At 33.7% G+C, this 21759-nt stretch overlaps 1 protein-coding gene across 3 annotated transcripts in view; it reads left to right on the top strand.

The window, feature by feature from the left end:
- LOC140040727 (histone-lysine N-methyltransferase SETDB1-like) overlaps positions 1-21759 on the top strand; it is a 373841-nt gene continuing 352082 nt past the window's right edge. For all 3 annotated transcript variants that reach the window (XM_072086876.1, XM_072086874.1, XM_072086877.1), the window contains exons 1-2: positions 1-898; positions 15902-16038. In XM_072086876.1, the coding sequence (XP_071942977.1) occupies positions 15909-16038 (130 nt within the window). In that variant the 5' untranslated portion in view covers positions 1-898; positions 15902-15908. The remainder of the gene's footprint in view (positions 899-15901; positions 16039-21759) is intronic.

Here is a 21759-nt window from a genome sequence, read left to right as displayed (position 1 = left end):
CGTAATGCACTTAGGTGGTCTAAAACCAACCGTTGAGGAGATACTGGAACTTCAAATGGTAAATGGCGGCCATTTTGAATTTATGTTAATTAACCCACTTCCCGATGTCCGATTTCGGTAAACTTTGGATATGATGTTTATTTGGACTATATCAACTAAACAACAAAATTCTGTTGCATTTAACATATCTAAACGGTATTTAAACGTTTTCCTCTTCATAAAATGACTTATTTGACCTAATTTGACCTTTTACCCTTCATATCTCAAAAACTCCCCCTCCCCGTCGCGATCAACATTCATATTCGTATTCTACAGCCAAAATTACCCTAGAAAAAATAGATGAAGTAAATTCTGCAAAAAGTGACACCTATACCTCAAATACTATATGGCTCTGTTATAAATGTAAAAATAGCGCCCTCTGTTGCCAATATTTTCTAATTCGTCAATATCACTATAGACAATTGTAAAAGGTCATTTATTAATTAAAAAGAACAAGAAACTACACACAGTATATCAAATACCAGTATAAGTGATAACAATACGAATAATTGACGGTCTACCACACTGTAGATTCAATAATTACCCACTGTAAAATGGAATCGCCGGGCTATTGTACTGGTTACAGTAATTACCCACTGTAAAATGGAATCGTCGGGCAATTTGACAAGGTACCGGTTGGCGGACACAAACTCCCTCTAGTAGACATACCGCATGGCGGACAGTCTGCAGCAATGCAATTGCAAAAATCGCGGAATATTCATTCTTGTGATATTCTTTGTAGTCTAGGCCTAGTCACCGAAGAAGTAGTCACCCATGTGTTTCTGCCATTGGATTGCTGCCCATCATGACCCAGAGAGACACACACAACTGAAGCAGTTTGTTTACTGTGTATAAAAAGGTAGTTATAGGCCTAGTAGTACTTTTAGGCCGAGTCTACCTAGTAGTAGTAGCAGTAGCTTTTACCTACTACTAACTAGAACTTTATTTGTCGTCTAGCCTAGGCCTACTAGCCTAGCCTAGGCCTAGCTAGGCCATTACTCAATGAGTAGGCGGCGCTAATGCAGTTTCGTACCCACCCCTTAAAATTACTCAAAATGGTTTCAATACTTCATCTAACCTACTCACGAGTTGTCTACAACATTCAGCAAGCATAAAATGGTAAAATATCGATAATTTCTTATTTATAACTATTTTTAATCAATTAATAATTGAGCACCTTTCAGAAATCCATCGCCAGCTTAGCTTCGTGAAAATCATCGCTAGGCCTGCCGATGAAAGTACGGAGGCCTCATAGGGCATCAATATATAGAGGACGCTGTTATGGTCATATTATGGCGATAATAAAATATTTTTTACATGTTCCTCGTGAAACGGATTTTAATAGGGATAACGATGCAAAATTAAAAGTTGTTATTTTTCAACCAATTTAAACATTATATGTTAGTATTTTATTTCAATATTCCAATAAAGAAAGAATTACGAAAATCTGACTTGTAGTTTTCGAAATATAAGGTCTAAAACATCTCCGAAAATGATCGTTTTTGGCCACGAACGTTGTAAACAAATTGCGCCCTCAGTCGTCAATTGTATGAACCACACCGTTTTTCGCTAAAATAATTACAAATAATTACGTTTTATAGTAATTTATTTTATATATCAACATTGGAAATATCAATAAAATATGTTATTAAATGTTTACAAAATATATAAAGTTGTTTATTTAACGGAATTCGTACAAATTCATTGCTCTAAATTTGTGTAGTAACATCAGTACAGACAGACCATGTGAGAGAAAACATTCCGCTGTGGGTGATTCGCGTCCACCAATCAAATAGCCAGGATCCAAAATCATTCAACCGTGAGCTCTGCCGATCGCGGGAAATCTCAGCTTTGATTGGCTTACGATGACATCATATCACAAATGGTGGTTTTGTAGTTGAGCCTCACGTAATTTTCACAATTTTATTTAAAAAATGAAATAAATGGACCTGCTTTATGGTATGTGTGATTTTTCTCTAAAAGATTTAAATAATAAAGGCTTCATATAGAGAAAAAACCGTTTTTTTGGCACTTATAATAAATATTTCTCAGAGAAAAAAGCACATGGCATGTAGAACTATATTATCTTGGCGTAGGAAGACAAACAAATCCCAGGTCATGAGAGGCTCAACTACAAAAACAAGGTTGAATAGGGTTAGGTGTGAAAAGCAAGGTGAGACAAGCTAAAAACAATAGCATTGTCTCAAAGTTGGGTGTGGACTGGCCAAACATAGACCATGACGTGTCCAGACAGGGTTGTGAAATATAAACTGCCCAGAAACTATGGCATGGTTTACTGTCGATGAAGATTCTTGTTGAATAAAGATAGCCAAATGTCACTAATAACAAATCCAAAATCTTGATGATTGGTGTTGTGTTTGTAGATTTCAATAGCTTCCCTGGTCGTCTGGAATGCCAAGAAGGAATGGTAGCATTAACTCTGTGTTGTTGTTTGTGAGAATGTTATAATAATCTTATTTGGGCAGATGCAAACAACTGCAATTTGAAAACCATTCATTTAAAACAAAAGAAAATAATTAGACTCTGTACAAATTCATCCTGGCTGGCCCATACTGCACCCTTATTTTTAAAATTAAAAACTTTAACAATCTATGATATTCATAAATTACAAAAAGCAATTTTTATGTTTAATTTTGTTAATTATCTACCAAGTAATTTCAATACTTTTTGGGATAGGGTAAAAGAAACACATTGTCATAATACAAGAACATTAAATGATTTGCGTCCTCATAATTTCAGAACAGACCTGGGAATGAATACCATTAAACGGCAAGGACCTCTATTGTGGAATGATATAAGCAATTTTATTAAGAACCAATGTACCTTAAGTTTATTTAAGAAGAAATTTATTCACAGTTTATTATCAACGTATCAGTAATATTATGTTATATTATTTAATTAGTAGAGTAACATTATTTAAGTTTACTTAAACAATATATATATATATATATATACCAGGGCTCGCAGAATCCTAAAATATTTGGTTGCCCTTCGGGCAAGTAGGTTTTGCTTTTTGGTTGCCCTCATCATTTTTTACTTGCCCACTATTTTAACTTAATTTTAACGTTTTATACCGCGACAGTGATGTAGGCCAATCTTTTAAGAACATTTTACAGTAATTTATTTTCTCATACGATCCTCCGTGCAAGAGTTGCGATTGTTTAATTAAAATGGTGTCCTGAAATCCCTTGAAAACGCTATGTTATTTATGTTGGTTACGCTTCGTCGCTTGGCATTGTTTGTCATCGATCGAAGATGTGTTCCGTTTCGTGAATGAAAAAGGCGTATTCACGTGGGTTTACTTTAGGAGCAAAAACGTTTTGCTTCTATTGTGCAATGACATTCTGAAATCAAGCCTTTTTGCGATATTCAAAATGTAGTGGCCTAGACATGGCACTAATTATCTTACAATTATTTAATAGATATATCTAAAATATTGCCTATAGAAATGTAGGCCTAGGCCTAAAAAGTTTAAACAAAGTACTTAGGAAGGTGATGAGCTTGCCGAAGCCTAGTTGAAATCATAAAGAAAAAAAAACAAACATCAACTGACGTCCGTCTATGTGACGTGAAACAATACGCATGCGTATAGCAAAAAACCTCACAGCAGCTGCCGTACGTAGTAGGAGCACATGGGTACGGTGTGTGGAGAGTGCGGGCTTGTGGAAGTTTACTTGTTGTTGTTTCAGTAGAAGCTTGCACAGGTTGGATGAAAACAACCATCTGCTCGCACAAGTTGGTGATTGAAAACAACACAAGGGAACTGTGCCGAATTGTGGTGAAAACCACGTGCTCCGCCAAGTTGGAGTTTTTGAAAGTTCAACTCTCGGCGATACCCGAAGAAGTGTATTATTTTCAATGTTGATAATAAAAAATAAATTAACTCTTTAAGTATTCAATGTATTTATTATATTAAATAAATTATTAGGCCTATTAAATTTATATTCTGTAATATTTATAAAAAAAATGGTAGGCCTACTTGCCTGTGTTAAAAACATCGGCCGCCGAAACTCCCGGTGCCTATTTGGCACAGACAATTAAAATTACGTATTTATTATAATTTAATAATATACTGTATTTTCAATACAACTGTACATTTGAACAATAATTCAGCAAATTATTTATTACACACAAAATACATAACAATAACATGAATGTAATTAAACATAGGCCTAATCTACTATCTAGGCTGTAGGCCACATAATTAATACCGAGTAGTAGATTCAGATTTTATTACCACCGTAAAATGATTTCGATAATTGAGAAAAACAAAAACATACTAGCCCCTATTTTATTTGGTTTATAGTATAACTAGGGAGTTGTTAATTAGAAACTCCCTGGTATAACTTCAAATAAGTTAAAAGCCAAGAGTTCAACGCTTCCTATTTCGTGATCAATGGATGCCGCCAAGAGACCGCGTGCTAATTGACAGACCTGGAAACTCTATACGCAACGACTTGATACGCCCGACTGCATAGAAACACATGTTTTGGCTCCTGGAGATAACGTTCCATACCACCGAATTCCGATCCATACATTTACTTAACAAACACTACACTGGTCTCGACGTCAAGAGAATTCGTTCGTGCGCGACTATTATTTTCATTGTTACAGTATTTCACAACCCCTGTAAAACATCGTGGACATTTTCGGTGATTTTAAGAGGTTGCCCGTCGGGACATGACATGTTAAGTTTTAATTGCCCGACGTATTTTTAGGGTTGCCGCGGGACGTCGGGCAAGCGATTCTGCGAGCCCTGTATACATATATATGTGTGTCTATGTAAATCTATTACATTTTTTATCTAAAAGATGATATTCAGATTTTATTACCATGTACTAGTAAAAATAAAAATAACTATATGTAATGGATAGTGGAAGGGTGTCTAGAAAACTCAGATCTCAGATATATCTGACTTTTCTAGATCTAGAAAACTGAGGTATCTGACTTTTCTAGATCTAGAAAACTCAGATATCATATCTGAGTTTTCTAGATCTGGAAAACTCAGATATCAATATCTGAGTTTTCTAGTTCCAAAATGGAACTAGAAAACCCAGATCATCAAATGGATCGTTCCATTATTATTAGAGGGTAGCATATTTGAAATACTACATAGTATTACAGTCAACTCTCCCAATACTTGGGCGGGCATATATTTTCAGGTTTTTCGAAAGTCCGGTTTCCTGAAAACATATTTTTAAAGTCATCACGTTGTCACTGAAAATGCTTTGAATCACCGGTCCGAATGCTGCCCGGTACGGTCTAGCGTAGGGAAGGCCTAGGCTATGAATATGTTTGTGTCAAGCTAGTTTTAATTAAATAAATACAGATAGGCCTAGGCCTACTTTATTAATATTAAGCTAATTCAATTTACCTTTTTTAAAAGTTACATTATTTACTGTACCAATAAAACATGTTACAGTAGTAAATTATTGTTTCTCAATGTGTTTTTAGCGGCAAAAAGGCCTAGGCTAGGCCTACGTACGTACAGTGAACATAATTTTGGTATGTTTATTGTTTATCGTGAGCTAGCTAGCAGCAGCATGGGTGATAAAAATAGCAGAGCGGGGCTTTGATTGATGCGCATGTGCAGAGGTGTCACAATCAAATAAAAACACCCACACCTAGACCACATGTTTTTTAAGCTCCTTTATTTTGACGTAATTTGATAGCAATGGTGAAAATTGATTAGGTAAACGAGCCAAGCAATAATGACACAATAATTAATTGGTAACATTTCAAAGTTTATTAACTCTAGTTAAGTCAAGTTCATTCCGTTTACGTTTTGCCATAATGATTTCCAAATTTATAATGATGCACATTTTTAGTGAAACATTCCTTTTTAAAGTCCTATTGCAATTGTGAATTTAACAATAATTTAAACAAAACAAAGACACAAAGTGGAATGTAAATTGAACTTTATTAAAAAACAATTCATATGCTAAAAAACAGGGAGTTGTTAACAACTCCCTGCTAAAAACAATAGACATTAAGACATAGCGCTTCGATGTGAAAAAGCCCACCGCAGTTCGATACGCAACAAAGCAATTGCCGCCTCGTGGGTTGACCAGAGGTCCCAACTTGGGAAAGTCCATTCGCAGGAGATTTTGTCGTGAACCACATTCAATTCGTCGGGGTGTCGAAAGTCAACGCGCGGGGAATCGAAAATCAACACGCGTGTCGTTTACGTCTCTTAATTAATTAACTAAATATGTTACATATACAGTATATACAATATTTACACATAAGTTGGCTTAATTTTTACATAGGTTTATCCATCAGTATTTTTACATTCTTATTTTTTTTATGGACACATCCTCAGTACAAAGAATTTAAAAAATATATACTGTATTTTAACTAAAATTCAGTATATAAAATAATTTAACTTAATTACATAATGTACAATAAACACATGATAGTATTGCCCAATATAATTTACTCATTTTTTTTAGGCACAGGCCTAGCCTAGGGCTTCTACTAGGCCCTAGCTAGCTACCATTTTAACCCCCCCCCCCCAAAAAAAAATAATAATAAGAAATAACTATTCCGAATCCGTCTTATGCTACATTACGCGAGTTAACATATTATTTCAGATGAAAAACATTGAGTTTTATATTGTTTTATCCATACGTAATTACACTGGCATTAAAGATAACATTAAAATGTAAATGTAAATTATTGTTACGGTTTAACAAAGGCAGTGCATACAAATAAAAATACAATAATAGACCACGGAGACTGCATGAATAGACATTGTTTCAACATCCTGCCTCACTTTTGTCTAGTTATTTATTGATTATTGTTGACCTGGGCTGAGCCTGGGTGTAACCGTAAATCAATTTGGCCAAAAATATGGGGAAATTTGAAAATGCGGTAAAAAAATCAAAATGCGGTAGAAAACGTCGAGATAGCGGTAGCGCGGTAGATTGCTACTAAAAGCGGTTGACTACCGCGAGTAGCGGTAGACTACCGCGAGTAGCGGTAGACTTGGGACCCCTGGTTGACAATGAACTGACCTGTCAATCACAGTGTAGCGCTCCATGGCAACATTATTTGATCGTACCGCGAAGAAACGTCGCGCACTTCATGCATGGTCAGGGTATGGTTAAAAGCTTTTGTACATTGTGAATGTATTGAATCCGAGTCAGCGACGACGATGTTACGTTGTTTTCGTAAATAAGTTTTTTAACTGTCAGTCCGGTTTTCAGACGCTAATTTTCGTGTTTTGTACTTCATAATTTGTCCGCATTCCGGAATTGGGTATTCCGGTTTTCATAATAAATTACAGTACATTTAGAATAGGGACAAATTGGGCCCTCCAAAAAAGTCCGGTTTTCCGTGAATCCCGGTATTGGGAGAGTTGACTATACGTTTTCTTCTAATAATAATAATTATTGTAACTTGTAGTAGCAGCCTACGACTTAAATCATAAAGAAATACAGTATACACCTTTTAAAATGTAGGCTTAGCATTTAGGTCTAGCTAAGCAAACTCAATTCAGGGCTCAACGTGTGGGCGCTATCGCGATGTATCGCGAAGAGTAGGCATGGTCTTACAGTACTAGACTAGAAGTGGTCAATTCGTACCCAAAATAACTCGTACCTATTCCCAACTTGGCTAACTCGTACCTCAACCAACTCGTACCCACACCAACTCGTACATGTATCATTTTTAAGCCTATATTTTAACGGTAACATGCACTGTATTTTCTTTATGATTTAAGCCGTAGGCCGCTTCTACATGTTACAATAGTAAGAAAACGTACACAGTATTCAGTTTTAATAATACTCTAGTATTTTTCATCGTACGGGAAGCCTTTTAGACAACGACGTAGACGACGCTGAATTACGTAACGACTCTATTGTTTATCCTGCTTTTGGCATACTATGCAAATTATGCGAGATTGATTGTACAAAGGGTTTTAAAATTGGTCATTTAAATGTCAGAAGTCTCTATAATAAGGTGGACCATGTTCGGAGTTTACTTTCGGAATGCCGTTTCCATGTTTTAGGAATTAGTGAAACCTGGCTAGATCAAAATATACATAATAGTGAACTTGCAATCCCAGGATATACCTATTAGTTAGAACAGACAGAAATAGACACGGAGGTGGGGTGGCTATCTATGTAAACGAAAATGTTGATTTTGATGTCATTGACTTTGGTGAAAATACAATTGAATCGGTATGGATAAAAATTAAGCCGGTTAACACTAAACCGTTCGTTATAGGTAATGTTTATAGACCACCAAATTCGTGTACTGGATTTGTTGATATAATGCATGATCAAATATCTTTTATACTAGATAGTATAAGAGAGATTATTGTTGTTGGTGACTTAAATTGGAATATATTTGATAAACAGCATTCTCGGAACATTAAAACCCTCCACCAAATTTTCCAATTAAACCAGTATATTAAAACTCCAACGCGCGTAACGGAAAACAGTAGTAGTTGTATTGATTTAATTTTTTCAAATAGGGATGACTTTATAAGCAAAACTGGAGTTGTACCAATTGGAATTAGCGATCACTCATTGATATATGCAATACGTAAAAAAATCAAAATAAAATTGCCCCCGCGTATTTTACATACGAGAACCTTCCGGAAATTTAACGAAGATTTGTTTATTTCTGATCTTGCATCTGCTCCGTGGAGTATTTGTGAGGCGTCCGAGGATGCTGACGAGGCTTGGGACATTTGGAAACACATTTTTACTGATATTTGTGATATTCATGCTCCTATGGTGACGGTCAGGAGGAAGGATACTGATATTCCATGGCTTACAGACGAATTTGTTTCCTTTTCTCGTGACCGTGATTATTTAAAACAAAAAGCCGAAAAAACTAAGAACATAGATGATTGGAATTCTTACAAAAAGGCAAGAAATAAATTAAATAATTTGTCTAAATCACTAAAACGCGACTATATAAATAATAAATTAAAGGATAATGTTAATGACACTAAAACATTATGGAAAACCATGAAAGACTTTTTACCCAATAAAAAGAAACAAACTAAAACAACTCTCAATGTAAACGGTAATGAAATAAACAATCCAACTGATATTGCTAATCATTTTAATAAATATTTTTGTTCAATTTCTAATGAACTTGCATCCCATTTTAATGACAACCAAAACGATATTACCGTTGAATCGTTATCACAATTTCAACAACGTTTCAACTTTAAAGATATTAATGGAAATGAAATTGAAGGTTTGTTGGAAAAGTTAGAAATTGGAAAAGCTACTGGAATTGATGGGATTTCCGCTAGGTTACTTAAAATTGCATCTTCACAAATTTCTCAAAGTCTTGCCTTTTTGTTTAACTGGTCATTAAGATCTGGTGTTATTCCAAGTGAATGGAAATGTGCTAAGGTTACTCCGCTTTATAAAGGAGGATGTAAACATGAACTTAACAACTACCGTCCAATATCTGTTATACCTATTGTTATGAAAGTTTTTGAAAGATGCATCCATAATCAAGTTATGAATCATATAAATTTGTTTAATTTATTATGTAAAAATCAATCTGGTTTTAGGTCGTTACATTCAACTTCTACTACACTGATAGATGTATGCAATTATATATATAAAAATATTGATAATGGCTTGGTAACTGGAGCAATTTTTCTTGACCTAAAAAAGGCGTTTGATACGGTAGACCACGATATTTTATTACGTAAATTATGCACCTTTGGAATGATAAACACTGAGCTTGCATGGTTCAGTAATTATTTAAAAAATCGCAAACAATTTGTTAATTTTAATGGAAAAAAATCTGAAATTTTAAATGTCAACTATGGGGTACCACAAGGCTCAATTCTTGGCCCTTTGTTGTTTATTTTATACATAAATGACTTACATGATAGTGTTGATGGGATTTGTAAAACAGTCCTCTATGCAGACGACACTGCGCTTTTTTATGCATGTAAATCAAATGAAGAGCTTACAACAGTTTTAACTGAACAGTTGGAAAATGTAAAACAATGGTTAGATAAACATAAATTAACTCTAAACATTGATAAAACCAAATACATGCTTTTTGGTACTCATGCACGTGTTAATAAAACAACAGATGAAACAGTAATTTTTGATAACATTCCGATTGAGAAAGTTGAAACGTTTAAATATTTGGGACTTACATTTGATGAACAACTCTCATGGAAAGTACATATTGATTCTATATGTGCAAAACTATCAAAAATTCTACATCTATTTTATAGATTGAAAAGTTTTACATCTCCTAAAATTATTAAAAGATTATACAATGCTCTATTTTTATCACATATTGACTATTGTTCAACAGTCTGGGGTACTGGTTCAAACGCCCATATTTTAAAATTGCAAAGGGTACAAAATAGAGCTGCACGATTAATACTAGGTGCTGATATTCGAACTCCTGTTAGACAAATGCATTATGATTTAGGTTGGCTAACAATTAGGACAAGAATTGAATATCATACAATTTGTACAATATTTAGATGTTTACAAGAATCTGTACCTTCATACTTATGTGATGTTTGCAATATATTAGTAGTGTACACAATATTCAAACCAGAAACTATGAAAATAATCTGTTGTATTTGCCCAGATGTAACCTCGAAATATACAAACGTAGTTTTGTTTATTATGGAAGTTCACTCTGGAATGGCCTACCTTATGAATTAAGAAAACAAAACAATTATAACCGTTTTAAATCACTTGTTAAGATTCATTTATTGTTGCCGGTGGTCTAGGATGGTTCCAGTGAAATATATTTAAATATGGTATAAAAGTATAATAATAATGAGAACATGCATTGAAGTTTAGTTTTAGTTTAAGTTTTAGTTTAAGTTTAGTTTAAGTTGTTTTCAAATTTTGTTTAAATGTGCCGTAGGGCCCCTCGGAAGAGCAGTTTTATTTTATTACTGAGAGGGCTACCCTACTAAAAGAAAACGAAATAAATAAATAAATAAATAAATGACCTACCCGCTGATTAATAATGGAACGATCCAAATGACCTACCAACCAATCAAATGATGATCTGAGTTTTCTAGTTCTATTTTGGAACTAGAAAAGTCAGATATTGATATCTTAGTTTTCTAGATCTAGAAAAGTCAGATATATCTGAGATCTGAGTTTTCTAGACACCCATAGAGGAAGGATCGCTTATGTAGATATTCTGTCCGTGTGGGTGGGTTTGCGATATACTTTGTGGAACAGAGTGCCCTTGGGTTCCTTTGTGACAAATACGTCAAGAAAGGGTAAACTGTGGTTGTTTTCCTCTTCCATGGTGAATGCAATGTTTCGATGTTGAGAGGTAATAAGGTGTATTAGAAAACTATCTGCCAGCTGCCAGATAAAAGTGTCGTCTATATATCAAAGCCAAAGTCTGGTCGCTTGTTGGCGGAGTAAAGTGCTAGGTGTTCGGGATCCTCCGGAAAGATGTTGGCAATGACCGGGGATAAAGGAGATCCCATAGCCGTGCCTTCAGTTTGTTCAAAGTATTGATCACACCACTTGAAGTTGGTAGATGTTAGACATAGTAGAAGTAACTCATGGATTTATTCTGCACCCTATAGGTGATCATTTTTATCATTTATTGCAATTTTTAACATGTTGACGGTTTTAAAATGAAACGTGAAGGTTGCAATTTCGGAAGGAAATTATCTTAGCAACAACATATTAACGTGTAGAAGAAATTTGAATACGTGAAATATTGATGCACGCTCTTTTAAATGTAATGAATTATGACGCAAAAGATGAAAATACGTCTTTTTATTTAACTGGCCATATGATGACGTCACAACATCCGATTGGCAAAATTTTCATATGATTTCGTATCTACAATCCAATAGCTTCCAGAAAACGTTTTAATATTATCACATTTTTTTCGTACGAGCAGATTAAAATTTATTGTAAAGATGAAATTAATGCCACACGTAATTTAAATTTTTAGGCATGATGACGTCATAAAAATTAAAATATTTTTAACTCATGCGAAAAATAGTTGATTGACCTAGATAATATCAAAATTGAGGTGAAAATGGAATACGGATAAGTGGAGATGCGCTCTATTAAATGTGGTGAGCTATGACGAAAAATACAAAAATCCTAAATTTTATATTCGTGTGGCCATACGATGACGTCACAATGGCCGGTTAGCCATATTAATACATGATCCGATATCTACAACTCGTCAACTTCCTTCCAGAATATGTCATCTAAAAAAGTTGACCTTCTAGTTTAGAAATTAAGACTGTTTAAAAAAAGGAATAATTTTGATGAATTTTTGAACTTTTTCATCAAAAAATGTGCTCGTATGATGTAACTTTAAGTTGAAATTGTTTAAAACTTGGTAAAATTACTAGAAAAGGCTGGAAAAACATAAATCACGCAAACAAAATATGTTTTTAATGCTACGTGCGCACCGCACCGCTTAAAACGACATGAAACACGTAGAAAGTTGATTAGAAATTAATTCTGCCCATTTTGAAATTTTAAATGCGTGTGCACGACTAACTTTGTGTAAAACACGCAATTTTTTTTCTACAGAAAGTTAGCGCATGATATAAATTAAACTTTTGCAAAGTGTCAATTTGAAATGTTATTTGGTTTTCGACCTATGTTAAATACGAGAAAATCGTTAAATCGCTCGTAAGTCATCTTGCGCAATTGTAAATGTCATGAAAAGCTTCGCTTGACGCCGTTACATAAATGACAATATGTTAAGATAGTTAACAAAATGTTATGTTTACAAGTTTTAGAGAAAACCGTTACACAAAAATGATAAAGAAAGAAAGAAGATAAGAAAAAGATGATTTCGTACAATCACAAGGGTTATCCAGCAACTTTGTTGCGGATAACCAATAAAGATTTCATACAATAACAATAGGTGATCATTTTATTCTAAAAGATCACCTATCAAAATTACTATGTATAGAATTATATAGAAATTTAAAATAAGCTTGACGTAATTTAGGTGATAAACATTTAACCGAATTAATTTGCTAAGTTTGCTTATATGAGACAAACCGCATGAAACAATGATGGAACCATTCAATACGATTGACATGAACCACACTAATTGAATTATAAATAACAGAACCGAAATCAAGAGAAGGTCGAATTAGCGTCTGATAAAGAAAAATTTTGGTTTGAGCGTGAAGATCCTTACACATGAGTCACAACATACCGTTAGCACTTTTAACGGTTTAGAGTCAACATAAACCCCGAAATCTTTCAATGAAATTATCAGTAATGGTATAATAAAAAATAATAGGAGCTTTCTTAAGGATAAGGGTACTTAAAATTTTACACTTTCCGGAGTTGAGTTCCAATCCCCACTTCTGTGACCATTCACACAATCGGTGAAGACTTGAATCCTCTCTGGAACTAATTGTTTATAAATTTTAAGATCATCAGCATACATTAAACAATGTGATGATTTAAAGATGGTAGGAATGTCATTAACGTATAAATTAAAAAGTACAGAGCCCAATATAGATCCTTGGGACACTCTCGATTTAACAGAAAGCAATTCAGATAAAATACCGTTAATGACAACTCGTTGCTGTCTGTTGTCAACATAACTAGAAAACCAGGAAAGTAAATTACTTGAAATTCCAAAATGGTTTAATTTTAAAAGAAGATGATTATGGGTAACAGAATCGAAAGCTTTGATAAAATCAGTATAAATGGTTGTCGCATTGTTTCTTGTCATCGACGGCTTTATAAGCAGTTTCCATCAGGCTTGCAAGATTGGTCTCGCATGATCTATTAGGCATGAAGCCATGTTGGAAAAGGTTAAGAGCTACCGAGACATGAGTCCAAACATGGTTAAAAACAAATTGTTCAAGGACTTTAGAGATAGTCGGGAGTCTGTAATTGTTTATACTGGATTTTGATCCTCCTTTATAAATTGGCACAATATTAGATGATCCAAATCTCCAAATTTCCAAACATTTGAGTAATACGGGACACTTCTTCCACTATATTTTGTAGTGGTATAAAAGAAAGTCTTTCTATATCCTTTTGAGGCTTCAAGATGTAGACCCAAAGTTTCTAGGCTCCATGTAAACAAATCCTCTGCCAGTAAATTTGAGTAGTTGGTCACACTGAAGGCCCCTGCGCGCAAAGCCGAAACTCTGCTTTGAAACTCACTCAGGGAGCCTAGGTTTATTGCACTAATTTTAAGGTAAAAATTTGAAATCGGAATATATCTGCATCTATTGTAGATTGCGTCTGAATGATTATTAACACTTTGACTGCCAGAGATTTTTCCAGTTAGAAACTGCCACCGCCAGCGTTTTTAGCCCAATTTGATGTTTTTATTAAAGCTGATTGAAACTATGTATGTGATCTGATTTATATGTAATTTAGACTAAAATAATCATAAAGATTTTAGCTTTACAATGGTACCAAGAACGATTTTCAAATCGCAATATGTAAATCGTAATAGTAAAATAAAAGTAGCCCACTTTTTTAGTTTTTCGTAGTTTCGCGCAAGAAAGTCGAGATATTCGCGATTTTGTGCAAGACATCACAATATGAAAATATCGCCCAGTGAGATCACCAAACTAACGAAAAAGTTACTTACACGGCACCTATAGGCCTATAAAAACAAGTTATCACTATTGAAAAATGTGTTACATTTTATAAATCATAAATCTTATATCAATGTTTCGCCAAAATCCACATAGTAATGACACCAGGCCTAGTTAATCAGTCTAAAGTTGGTCCGGAACCATTTTACGATTAGGCCTAGGCATAGGCTAGCCTGTACTACTAGCCTAGTAAACTGATGATAATATCCATACCATTTCTAAACAAGTTTTTTGCGTGAAACCCGGTCACTTACAGTGAAACACCAATACAATTAGGGTATACATACAATAAAAAAATTAAAGACTTCATAATGAAAATGACTCCATTATTTTTTATTCAGAAAACAACAAACATGCCAATCCACAAAAACCTTTGTAATGCTTTGGCGGCATAACTAGCGCGCGACCGATAAACAATGCGCCAAGCCATCGCGCTACTGTGATGCGCGGTGTATGTTATTTCGACAGGTACCATTTTGACAGTTCGTAACCAGATTAGTTACTTTCAAATAGTAAAATATTGACGGTCCAGACCGAATATAATGTCCATATTTATAGTATTACCAATAATTAACCTATCTACCGTATTTCGTAAAAAAACGTGTTACAAGCACTTTTTAGGCCTCTTTCTTTGGCAACAAGTTTATACTAGCAGTATTTCTGCGTTTGTTTGTGGAAATGTGCAAATCAATATACATTTCTAACTTTCAGTTTACTATTTATTTATTTATAATGTATTGCTTATTAAAGTTTGAGTTTTTAATATGGTAGGTAAAATGTTGAATTTTACTAGTTTTGATGCATAAGCTAGGCCAAATATGGGTCAAATTAATCGGCAAAATGTCGCTGCTATATGCCGGTTAAGAACGACCACACACGGCTACCACTGGTGTCGTGATGTAACACGACATTTAAAATGCTATTTTTCGAACATTGCGATTATAAACTAAAAGTGAACTTACGATTATCAGCAAAATATTCAACAGTAGTATACATAGTAAAATAAAGATGATAAACTCTAAATTATGTAAAAACGAATAGGACAAGATGGCTGACCAAACTTTGTTTGTCCCCAGCGCAGTCGGTAGCCAGGAAACGTGACGTCACACTTTTTCTCCCTATTGTGTATAGGAAGGAACACACTGAAAAAAACATAATAATGTCATTGCAGTCACACCCATTTTTATGTAACTATGTAGCATTTTTTGTATTTTTACACAACCAAAAAAAATATATTTTTATCTTGATACACAGAAACGTCATGGCACGAATTCTAACCGGTGAAGCTCTTGAATGTCTTATACATGAATGTGCTGAACATATGCTAGATGATCCTGATGTAAAGTCATTAATGGAGGAATTGGACAATGGCATCTCTAAACTATTTTATGGTAATTATTAGTCAGGTTAAAAGATTCATTAAATATTGTTCCGTGTGCAATTTGTGATGAAAGGTTTTTTTTTGTGAACCACCACCTTTATTTTATCATTCATTATTAAATACATTACAAATAATCAGTAATATCTGTCTTCATATGTTCTTTCTTTAATTATATTGTTTTCTCCTTTTTTTTCCTGTGAATTTCTTACTTTTTTTCTTTGTATTATTCTGCTAAAAAACAAAACAAAAATTTTATAATTTTTGTAAATTTGAGTTTTTCACATATTGTTTCCAATATTATCCTCCTGTTTCATGTGTTTCTTATATTTGTTCACATTATACATCTCGTAGATACAAAGATAAATTGTACTTGTGGCTTTAATGTTGAGAATCCGCTTCATTTCTTATGTTACTGCCCTAATTATAATACACAAAGAGATATTCTACTTGTAAGCGCTAACTCAATTATTGAGGATATCTTAGCCAAGGATTTTTCTTTAACATTTAACTTTAACATTTAATTTTACATTTTTAAGTGAAATTTTTATTTTTGGTTCCGATCTTCTTTCGAATTGTGAAAATGCTTTATTATTTTATTATGTACAACAATTTCTTGTTAATTCTGGAAGATTTAATTGATGTTTCTGTTAGTTGTTTTAAAATGTTGTATTTGTTAATCTGAGGCGCCTTGAAGCTAAGGTGGTTCCATCTTGTAAGGCGCCTCTGTGTAATATACTGAATAAAAAAAAAAAAAAAAAAGATACAAAGATATAAAACAACAACAAAACAAATACATCATACAAGATATAATTTATATTCATAAAAATTAATTAGGTAACTCTTAACATTATATGAGTGTTAGTTTGTTGATCTTTACCAATAGACTTAAATAGAATCCAAGAGTTTTTACACACTGGTTTGTTTAATTCAGTTAAAATCTTAATGTTATATATTAAGAAGACAGCAATTGAATTCAAGTCATTTTTGTATACACAATCAGACCCTAAAAGAAGTTCTCTAAAAGAGCTTCTGCTATTGTCAATATTTAAAAAAATGTTATCTATATTTCGTTATTTCGTATGCATTAAAAAAACATGTGTTTTTCGTCTTCAATTACCCCACATGAGTAGTGTCACAGAAAAACAGAATGAATGTATGTTGTTGGTTTCATGTATTATGGCAAAGGGTATATTAAACTAAATAATTAAAATAAACACAAAATAGACGTATGCTTATTTATTCTTTATTTTTCTCTTCAGTAATAAAGTTTAAACAAGTTCAAATGTGCGATACTCGGGGTACAGCAAAAGAAGCTGTAATGACGTCATAAGACCGGATGTAACGTCACATACACATCAATAACCTCGCTACCAAATACGGCTATACGGTACCATCTTCAAAACGTGATAATGATATGGCTGCATCCGGTTTGAAATTAAAAAAATCCGGTTCTATAGCTTTGAGGACATGTCCCTGTAGTAAAAAGGCCTATAAAAACAAGTTATCACTATCGAAAAATGTATTACATTTTATAAATCATAAATCTTACATCAATGTTTCGCCAAAATCAACATAGTAAAGACACCAGGCCTAGTTAACTAGGCCTAAAGTTGGTCCGGATCCGTTTTACGACTAGGCCTAGGCTAGCCTAGTTAGTACTACGTACTAGCCTAGCTAGTAAACTGATGATAATGTTCATACCATTTCTAAACAAGTTTGTTGCGTTAAACTCGGCCACTGACAGTGAAACACCAAAACAATTAGGGTATACATGCAATAATAAAATTAAAGACTTCATATTGAAAATGAATCCATTATTTTTTATTCAGAGAGAACAAACATGCCAATCCGCAAAACCTATGTAAAGCTTTGGCGGCATAGCTAGCGCGCGACCGATACACAATGCGCCAAACCATCGCTGTACGCGCTACTGGGATGCGCGGTGTATGTTATTTTGACGGGTACCATTTTGACAATCGTTCGTAACCAGATTAGTTAATTTCAAAAAGTAAAATATTTACAGTCCAGACCGAATATAGTGTCCATATTTATAGTATATACCAATAATTAACCTATCTACCGGATTTCGTAAAAAAACGCAAAACACGAAGGTCTTCGTGTTTGGCAGTCAATCATTGTTTTTCCAAACACGAAGATCTTCGTGTTTGGCAGTCAAAGTGTTAACATTTATTTTACTATCAAACGCTTATAAACGTCACGAAACATAAGGCAATCCCTTTCGTATCGGTTTGAATGACCCGCGCTTGCACACACGTTTGCACAAGCCAGCGAATAAAAACCTCATACCAAACATTCATCACAAGTTTTGTCACAATTCGCCAACAATTTGCACACGGCATTTTGCTGCCCTCAATTATTTAAAAGAAAAACAAAAACATAACGATGCATTATATTTCAAGGCATACTACTTTTTGATGAAATAAACCAAACAACGTATGTAACGGTTCTTCACTAAAATTCGGAGGCTTCAGAAGAGCATCACATTTAATAGAGCGCATATCCACTTATCCGTTTTCCATTTTCTCCCCGATTTTGATATTGTCTAGGTCAATCAATGGTCAATAATGGTCTTGATAACGTGCAATTTTTCTCATTGCTTGTTTGCTTTCTCTTTTAATTTGTCTGTTTTAATGGGCTTTATTTTAATGTATATATATATATATATATATTTTGTATAAATGTTGTATTTTTCTTGTTATGTGCAATTTGGACCCCATTGGAAATGGGCTGGTTTTTCTGGCCTAATGGGTGTTCCTGATGCTCGTTATTTTGTCTTTTGTCTGTTTGTTATTTTAATGTTGAGCATCAAATAATCAATCAATCAACTATCTTTCGCATGAAATAAAAATATTTTAATTTTTTTGACGACGTCATGCCTAAACATGCCTAATACAATGACGTCACAATGTCCGGTTAGCCATATTAATACATGATCCGATCTACAACTCATCAACTTCCAGAATATGTCATCCACAAAAAGTTGACCGTGTAGTTTAGAAATTACGACTGTTTAAAAAAAGGCATAATTTTGACAAATGTTTGAACTTTTTCATCAAAAACGCGCGCAAATTGTCCAATTCGACGTGCTCGTATGACGTAACTTTAAATCGAAATTGTTTAAAAGTTGGTAAAATTACTAGAAAAAGGCTGGAAAAACATAAATCAAGCAAAAAAAATATGTTTTTAATGCTACGTGCGCACCGCACACGTAAAAATTTGCGCACGCGTGGGAATTTTTGACATGCTTAAAATGACATGAAACACGTAGAAAGTTGATTAGAAATTAATTTTGCGCATTTTGAAATTTTAAATGCACGTGCACGCGTAACTTTTTGTAAAACACGCAATTTTTTTCCAACAGAAAGTTAGCGCATGATATAAATTAAACTTTCACAAAGTGTCAATTAAAAATCACTTTTAGTTTTTAATCTATGATCAATCATAAAAAATCATAAAATCGCGCGTAAGTCACGTTGCGCAACTCTGACGTAATTCAAAAATAGGAGGTGCACAACTTCACGTAAATGCCCACAGGTTGTCAAAGTTATAAAATGTTATGTTTACACATTTTAGAGAAACGCTCTACACAAAAATAGCGAGAAAGAAAGAAGAACTAGACATGTAACTCGTCACTTTGACGAGTTTGGTTATCCGCCGCGCAAGTGGTGCAACATTAACAATAAGGGGATAGGTTGAGGACAAAAGGAAGTGTTCACGTTGGCATTATGACCTGAACTGAAGAATATGATATGTTGTTATTGCTGAATTTTATTATATTATTTAAATTCATATATAGTATACACAGTCTAATCTGTATCCATATCACATACAGTGACATACAGTGTAGAATAGGTGAAATTACGGGACCCGCTATTTATTGCAATTTTTAACATGTTGACGGTTTTAAAATGAAACGCGAAGGTAGCAATTCCGAAAGGAAATTATCTCAGCAACAACGTATTAGCGTGTAGAAGAAATTTGAATACGTGAAATATTGATGCGCGCTCTTTTAAATGTTATGAATTATGACGCAAAAGATGAAAATACGACCTTTTTTATTTAACTGGCCATATGATGACGTCACAACATCCGATTGGCAACATTTTTACATAATTTCGTATCTACAATCGAATAGCTTCCAGAAAAAGTTTTAATCGTGATTATCACATTTTATTCTTACGAGCTATAACAGATTAAAATTTACTGTAAAGATGAAATTGATGCCACACGTGATTTAAATTTTTAGGCATGATGACGTCAAAAAAATTAAAATATTTTTATCTCACGCGAGACACAAAAATGACAGAAAGAAAGAAGAATACAGAAAAAAAACTAGACATGAAACTCGTCACTTTGACGAGTTAGTTATCCGCACGACAAACGCCACATGCACGTCATACATTGGACACATAAAAAGATTATGGCATATTGACATGAACTGAAGAGTATAATATGTTGTTAGTGCTAAATGCTGTATATTTTGTGTCATATACTATCTACAGTATACATAGTATAATCTGTATACATATTAATACAGTGTAGGATAGGCGAAATTACGGGTCCCGTCATTTATTCCAATTTTTAACATGGTGACGGTATGAAAATGAAACACTGATATAGCAATTTCGGAAAGAATTTATCTCAGCAACAACATATTAACGTGTAGAAGAAATTTTAATACGTAAAATATTAATGCGCGCTCTTTTAAATGTAATGAACTATGACGCAAAATATGAAAATACGACTTTTTTTATTTAACTGGCCATATGATGACGTCACAACATCCGATTTGCCAAATTTTTACATGATTTTGTATCTACAATCCAATAGCTTCCAGAAAACGTTTTAATCGTGATTATCACATTTTATTCTTACGAGCTATAACAGATTAAAATTTTCTGTAAAGATGAAATTAATGCCACATGTAATTTAGATTTTTAGGCATGATGACGTCATAATAATTAAAATATTTTTAACTCATGCGAAAGATAGTTGATTGACCTAGACAATATCAAAATCGGGGTGAAAATGGAAAATGGATAAGTGGAGATGCGCTCTATTAAATGTGATGAGCTATGACGAAAGATACAAAAATCCTCAATTTTATATTCGCGTGGCTATACGATGACGTTAAAATGTCCGGTTTGCCATATTAATACATGATCCGATATCTACAACTCATCAACTTCCGGAATATGTCATTCACAAAAAGTTGACCGTGTAGTTTAGAAATTACGACTGTTTAAAAAAAGGCATAATTTTGACAAATTTTTGTACTTTTTCATCAAAAACGTGCGCAAATTGTCCAATTCGACGTGCTCGTATGACGTAACTTTAAGTCGAAATTGTTTAAAAGTTGGTAAAATTACTAGAAAAGGCTTGAAAAAATGATTTTTTTAACTCTTTGCACGCGCATGGGAATTTTTGACATGCTTAAAATGACATGAAACGCGTAGAAAGTTTATTAGAAATTGTTTTTTTGCAATTTTAAATTTTAAATGTGCGTGTGCGCGTAACTTTTTGTAAAACATGCCATTTTTAGTGCACTAAAAGTTTGAGCTTTATTTGACTTAAATTTTCATAAAGGGTAAAAAAAAAATTACGCTTGGTTTTTAAGCTATGATCAATCATTAAAAATCATAAAATCGCGCGTAAGTCACGTTGCGCAACTCTGACGTCATTCAAAATAGGAGGTGCACAACTTCACGTA

Source organism: Antedon mediterranea, chromosome 2 (genome assembly GCF_964355755.1).
Source record: "Antedon mediterranea chromosome 2, ecAntMedi1.1, whole genome shotgun sequence".
NCBI lineage: Eukaryota > Metazoa > Echinodermata > Crinoidea > Comatulida > Antedonidae > Antedon > Antedon mediterranea.
This window is presented reverse-complemented; position numbering and strand designations above follow the sequence as displayed.